The sequence below is a fragment of the Nestor notabilis genome, unplaced genomic scaffold (genome assembly GCF_000696875.1).
Source record: "Nestor notabilis isolate BGI_N333 unplaced genomic scaffold, ASM69687v1 scaffold7216, whole genome shotgun sequence".
Classification (NCBI taxonomy): domain Eukaryota; kingdom Metazoa; phylum Chordata; class Aves; order Psittaciformes; family Psittacidae; genus Nestor; species Nestor notabilis.
The window spans coordinates 4300-11507 of NW_009933245.1; the positions used below are offsets into that span (position 1 = coordinate 4300).

Sequence of the window (7208 nt, forward strand, 5' to 3'; positions counted from 1 at the left end):
CAGTATCGTGGGATGACTGTTGTATTTACTGGGTATTTACTAAACCCAGTATCATATGGCACTAATGGTTTATGTCCCTGCTAATTCTAACATAGAGGATTTTCTCTCAGACCAGACTAATATCATTTGATTGTTGTCCACAATGGATATTAGTTCAGGTTTCCTGGAGGAACATGTAATTTATCCCAGGATCCTCTTTTCAGTGTACATTTCCAGCTGATGTCTTTCCAGCCACTACTCTAAAAACGAGTAGGACAGTTTAAAACGTGTATCCACTGTCGAGCAGAGGTAAATTTGCTCTTTACCAAGATTTTCTTATGTTTTCTTAAAGGGATATTTCAAGGACGAGAATCAGCTTCCTGCCAAGTCATGGATTAGAGCTCATTAAGAAGCTAAGAGCAAGGTCTACATACAATTTAAAAAAGCTTCCTGATTTAAGCAAATTTAGAGCTTTGATTGAAGCAAACTTCACCTATCCCAGCCATTGCTGCGCATTTACAAACTGGAAAAGACAAAAGTAAGTGATTTCATTTGTTTTTCTTTGTGGTGCCTCTCAGCAGGTGCTCAGGATGTAGGCCTCATCTCCATGATGCCACTTACATTAGGGTTTGGATTAGGATTGGGGCTGGGAGGTTCACAAATCCTAGTGCTCCAGTGACACTTGGGCTGCAAAAGATATGCCAAGTGCAGCACGGCACAGCACCATTTCTCCTTCTACACTTTCTCATCTGCGCCAGCCATGGTGCTGGGGACTCAGGCCTCAAGTCCATGATCCCATTCAGTTTAGGGGTAGGGATAGAGTTCAGAGATCCACAGAGCCTTCAGCTCCAGGACACTGGAGATGCAAAAGACATGTCAAGGTCAGCATGGCACTGCACCAACATTACTCTTTCCATACCTTTCTCATCTCATTAAATGAACTTCCTTAAAGTCTGGATGGAAAAGGTCTCTTCAGTGCAGGTAAGTAAAAGGATAGAAATAAATTTATATATACAATACATGTAGGTTTATGCTACACAGTGCGCTGCCTCTCATTCCCATTATAGGGGAGTAATAAATTTTGATAGGTGTGTTAGCATCAGCATTTCTGGACATTAAATGACAAACTTCCTGGACATTCATTAAATGAACTTGTCTGGACAGAAAAGGTCTCTTCAGTGCAGGTAAGTAAAAGTAAAGTCTGGATGGAAAAGGTCTCTTCAGTGCAGGTAAGTAAAAGGATAGAAATAAATTTATATATACAATACATGTAGGTTTATGCTACACAGTGCGCTGCCTCTCATTCCCATTATAGGGGAGTAATAAATTTTGATAGGTGTGTTAGCATCAGCATTTTCCCCAGCTGTGGCTCTAGGTCCCATCTGTCACTGGGACTTGCCATTCTGGATCAGCCTGCAGCCATGCTGAAGACATTTAACAGGAAAAGTTTGATAACTGATCAGGAGGTAGCTGGAGGAAAAGCTGTGTTCACAAAGAAGCTGGTCAGTACTTGGCTATCAGTTCAGGAGGGTAATAGGACCACTGCATGATCTCAAACTTGTCTCTCAGGAAGTCACATTGATGTTGGAACAGTGTCCAACCAAGCGCCACAGGTACAGAATCTGCCAAGCCTACATACACAACATTTTTGGACATGATTTCTGAAATGGTTAACCTAGAACAGACTTTTTCTATCAACAGAGTCAGGGCAGGGTGTCTTTTTAGATTCCCAAAGTAGTTTTCCATGCTTATTTTAATTTTCTATTAGCAAATTGCACTGAGACTTCAAGTACCAACCAAGTGCCACAGATACAGTATCTGTCAAGTCTACATACACAATATTTTTGGACATGATTTCTGAAACGGTTAACCTAGAACAGACCTTTTCTACCCAAATCAACAGAGTCAGGGCAGGGTGTCTTTGTAGATTCCCAAAGTAGTTTTCCATGCTTATTTTAATTTTCTATTAGCAAATTGCACTGAGACTTCAAGTATCAATGATTCTCATTGAGTATTATCAGCTCAGATACATAGATAGACTTCAAATGTACAAGTTAACTAGTTAACTGTGATGTGACCCTGCTTGCCGTGCACCTTCACAGGAGATGATAATTTTCCTGTGGCCATTTGGGTCTCAAAAATCATGCTGTTTGTTAGGGGATAAGATGTTTTCATTTACTTCCAGGTAGCCTAGGGAGGATAAAAAGGATGCTTCGTCACCCCCAGAAGAGCATTTCTAAGAATCACTGCAGCATTTGGTATTCATGTAGGAAATCTGGGAAGGAATTAAGACAGGGATGTGTGGCCCCTTTTTGCCTGCCCTATTTATGTTAGATTTTCTCTCCCCGAGACTTCTGCAGCACTCTGGAACCTGTTCCAAATCCTTCTGTACTGGTGAACAGGTGCTGTTGTGATAATAGAAAGCTTAAACCTGTTACAGCAGCATTCCTTTCTAAATTCTGGAGCATGTCTCATCAAGCACAGCTCCTCCACACTGAGTCGCAAATTAAAACAATTTTGATGCTTTCCCTTCCCTCCCCCCATTCCAGTAAGGATTATATTACTGGATTTTGCCAGTCCAGTAAGATTTATCACACTGGCCTAGCAGAAGGTGAACTGCTTTCTTAGGACAAGCCCAGTGTAGTTTGTTGAACTCCCCTCACATTTTTCTGTGACTGGAAAATAATATCCTTGAAGTGCAGATAGGGCAGAGGCTGGATGTTAAAACCCTTAACTTGACATAGACCATTATGAACTTCAGCAAGCTTTTGGCTTTCTTTGACATAAAGATCGCTGTCTGCCTAAAAGAATGACATTGATATGACTCTGTCCTTACACTTGATCATTATTCTTTGGAGGAGCTGTCACATGAAATCCTACTTTTTTTAAAAGAGTGGCAGCATCAGGAGTTGTGTTTGGGCCTTGTCTCATGAGAACATACTATCAGTTGCTCACAACTCACTTGGTGGCACTTTTTGGTGAGAATAATTGCTTTGAGATAGGGCTAAATACAGAACCTAGGTTGGGCCTATTTATTCTGCTGAGCGTGTTCATCAGCACACAAGATCCTGCTGTCACTGGATTCAAATGAAGCACATAAAATAATGACTTGTACAAAGGTAGTAATTTTTGTTAATTTTCATCAGAGCACTCTACCAATTTTAACTTTATTCTTTAAGTTGTCCTTTCTCTATTTTCAGAGGGTTTGCTTGAGCAAAGCAATGTTTAAACAGTAACAGAAGGTTACAAAGAGACTGAATAAATGAATTGTGTTATGATACCTACCAACTACCTCATAAGAAAGCAAGGGCCCATCCCTTGCCAAAATATGTTTTAACTTGTTGCTTTGAATGCACCACACAACCCAAAGAGCAAACACTCAAGGGCAAAGAGCTGGCAAGCAGTCAGTACCAGAGGAGTTTGCAACTGCCCATCTTACCTGCTCACAGTACAGGTGACCAGGAAGAAGACTCCTCACCACCCATCCTCAGAGCAAAAAGAACAGCTAAAATGCTGTGGACTGTGGTTTTCTTTGGGACCACTGGCTGTAAAGTAACTCAAGAACTAATACATTGTAATAATCAGAAATATTTAACTGGCCTTACATAGCAGTCTTGTCAGGGGACAGATTTAGCTCCAGGCGGTGCCTCCGTAATTTGGGAAAAGGTTTATTTTTAACTCATAGCTGAGAAATGACTGGATAAAAACATTTCCCTCAGTTCATTGCTGAAGCACCACCACCAACTGCAGTAGCTTTCAGTGCCCTCAAGTGCCTTTTGCACTCAAAACTGAGGGACTTTCTCTCCCTTTATTGCTCCTTGGGAGCATATATTCCATTTCAGCTAGAGAACCGTTGATATATTGATCAATACACTGGACCCCTCACTCATCCTTATGCGAGTAGGACACAGGGGAGCAAAATGTAATGCCTTGTTATTGCTGTTGTGACCTTCATAGTGCATGTTTGACCTCACAGAAAATCAGTTTTCTGCCTCAGTTGACAAGCAAGATAAAAAATACTGATAATAGTAGAGGATGTTCAAAACCTCATAGGAAATGTCCCTCACCTTCTGATGCTGGGGCTTCATTAGTTTTCCTTTCTTGCAGACCTTTTAAATTCAATTTTGGGAGGATGTGGAGAGTGCACAAAGTCAAAGGGTAAAAATAAGTTACAAAAAAAAAGTGTCCCTTTTAAGCTGCTACCAATTCTTTAAAATTTTCAACCTAAAACTTGCCTAGAAAGCTCTTTTCTCAGCTGCACCGCAAGTCAGGGTGGAAGATAAGATGGGGTCCTCTCTAGAAATCACACACCTAAATTGCTGTCTGGGCTGTAGATTAAAGTAGGCAGAGCTGAACTGTGTTGGGTTTGAAACACATTGTCAGCTGTTTTATTCCCTAAATCAGATTAGATCTGGATCCATCCTATGCAAAACTATGGATGCATGTTTCTGGGACAGCAAACTTCAAAGGCAGCCTAGGAGAAGCAGTTGTAAAATCTGACCTTTTATTTCCTCCTGATACATTTTGATGTTTCTTAGATTGAAGAAGCTGATCATCCACCTGTCATCTCAGCCAAAGCGTTTCTTTCTAGGCATGAAGAAGGGCATAGAATTAATACTCTAGAAAATAAAGCCAAACACAAAACTTATCAGTGACAGGTTATGTGAGACATCTACTTGAAACAAGGGAGGCTTCTTACACACTGCGTCATCACGTGGATAACTGCATCATGAATGTTAGTAAGGCAAATGTTAGGCTTTCCTGTCCCTTACATTTTTTTGATGTTTCCAAACCATTTACACTTCCATGTAATAATTTATAAACAGAGACCAGCCAGACTATTGATTTCAAGCTCCAGGGTAGTCTATATAATCAGCTAACCAGAAAAACTGAGCTGTTAATGGAAACTGGATGATTTTGTGTTTGTTGTATGTCATGTGCTATCTCTTAGTTGCCAACTCTACTCTTCTTACAATTTCAGCACTGAATTACATCCCATATGTAGTGTATCATCTCAAGACAAGCAAGACCTTGGTGAGCAGCCTGGCAATAAGAGACACAGACGATCTGCAGCTGAAGATGATCTTTCCAGCTACAGCATAGGATCAGACCCAGCAGAGAATGAATTTGACTATGGTTTGTGCAATAAAGTAGTTAATGTAGCTTGCTCACCTAAACCTGATGCTTTCAATCCATGTGAAGATATCATGGGCTACAACACTCTGAGAGTCCTGATATGGTTTATCAGCATTTTAGCTATCACTGGGAACATTGTTGTCCTCGTTATTTTAATAAGCAGTCAATACAAACTCACCGTACCTCGCTTCCTAATGTGCAATCTTGCATTTGCAGACCTCTGCACAGGTATCTACCTGTTGTTTATTGCATCTGTAGATATCCAGACCAAAAGCCAGTACTACAACTATGCCATAGACTGGCAAACTGGGGCAGGATGCAATGCTGCAGGATTTTTTACAGTGTTTGCAAGTGAACTCTCAGTCTACACACTGACTGTGATAACTCTGGAAAGGTGGCACACCATCACCTATGCCATGCAGCTGCACCGCAAGGTTCGACTTCGTCATGCTGTGATTGTAATGATTTTTGGCTGGATGTTTGCTTTCACAGTGGCACTTCTTCCCATAGTTGGAGTCAGCAGCTACATGAAGGTCAGCATCTGTTTGCCCATGGATATAGAAACATTGTTTTCTCAGGCTTACATTGTATTTCTTTTAGTGTTGAACGTGCTTGCATTTATGATTATATGTGCCTGCTATATCTGCATCTATTTTACTGTGAGAAACCCTAATGTGGTCTCTTCAAACAGCGACACCAAGATTGCCAAGCGCATGGCCATACTGATCTTCACAGATTTCCTCTGCATGGCACCAATATCTTTCTTTGCAATATCAGCCTCACTCAAGGTTCCTCTCATCACAGTCTCCAAATCCAAGATCCTTCTGGTTTTGTTTTACCCCATCAATTCCTGTGCAAACCCTTTCCTCTATGCCATTTTCACAAAGACTTTCCGCAGGGATTTCTTCATTTTACTGAGCAAGTTTGGTTGCTGTGAAATGCAAGCCCAGATTTACAGAACAGAGACAACCTCATCTGCTCATAATTTCCATACAAGAAATGGCCATTGCCCTCCTGCATCAAAAAGCAGTGATGGAACTACTTACTCATTGGTTCCTCTGAATCACTTGAAATGCTTGCATGAATTCGTGTCTGAGGCAGTGTGATAATCAATCAGTTTCAACTGTGAATGTGAATAATGACTTTAGCATAGCTTTTAAACTCTTTTTTAATGAGAACAAGAATAATTTATTTCTATTTTCCTAGCTTAGCTCAATGAACAGCCTACCACATCACCTTCAACATCTTGAACAAAGAACCAAACTTCAGTATGTCCCTGAAGTGCTCTTGTAGAATTGTTTCACAAAATGAGATTATAAACTGGTGTCTCCCACCATATAGGCAGAGAACACCCTTAATTCTAGGAGGATGTTAGCTGCTCAGTGAGAATTAAGTGGTGGTTATATACGGTAAAAGATAAAAATATGTAGAACTAAGGGGTTTTTTTGCCTGTGAAGCATGTTTTAACAATGACATAGAATTGGCTCTTTTCTTTAATCGTATCTCCTGGGGTTACAGGAGACAGAAGGCCAACTGAATGCCCTTCTTCAGCACAGACTTCATACAAATGAGAATAGTGTGTGGTTTGTGTTGATTTACTTTCTGTTGACCACAGCAGAGGGGCAGGCGGCATCTCCAGCTGATGTCTGCTGTTCCACACGCATGGACCTTTCTTCCTCTGCATGAAGGTGTCACTTTGGGTAGGATTTGTCTTGCTGTAGCTGGGCAGGCTCAGAGAACCAAATTTCATCTGAGTTTGGAACAAGGATTTTCGGGTTGGGTTTGTTTTCAAGGTGAGACAGAGCAAGAACAAGAGCAGGGGAAACCCTTCATAGTAAGGAGAATGTTTCGCAACTTGGTCTCTCAAAGTTGGGTTGAAATCACTTTTGTGTGTCTGAGCCCCTTGGGTATGCAGGATGGGCCGATGGGCAGTTCTAACATACCTGAGGCAGATTTGCCATACAGCAGTATTGGTGGATTACATTATCCAGGCTATGTAAATGATGACAGATCTAGACATGGCTTTTGAAAATCTGAATGAAAACTTTTGTGAAATCCTAAAAGTTCTCTTACCCTTCTAAAAAAGAAAACAA

General features: G+C 40.9%; 1 protein-coding gene across 1 annotated transcript; it reads left to right on the forward strand.

The window, feature by feature from the left end:
• The first annotated feature begins 337 nt into the window (after window positions 1-337).
• Window positions 338-6521, forward strand: LOC104407479 (follicle-stimulating hormone receptor). Its single transcript, XM_010016779.1, has 2 exons — window positions 338-517; window positions 4961-6521. The coding sequence occupies exon 2, from the start codon at window positions 5187-5189 to the stop codon at window positions 6219-6221; it is 1035 nt and encodes a 344-aa protein (XP_010015081.1). The 5' UTR covers window positions 338-517; window positions 4961-5186; the 3' UTR covers window positions 6222-6521.
• The last annotated feature ends 687 nt before the right edge of the window (window positions 6522-7208 follow it).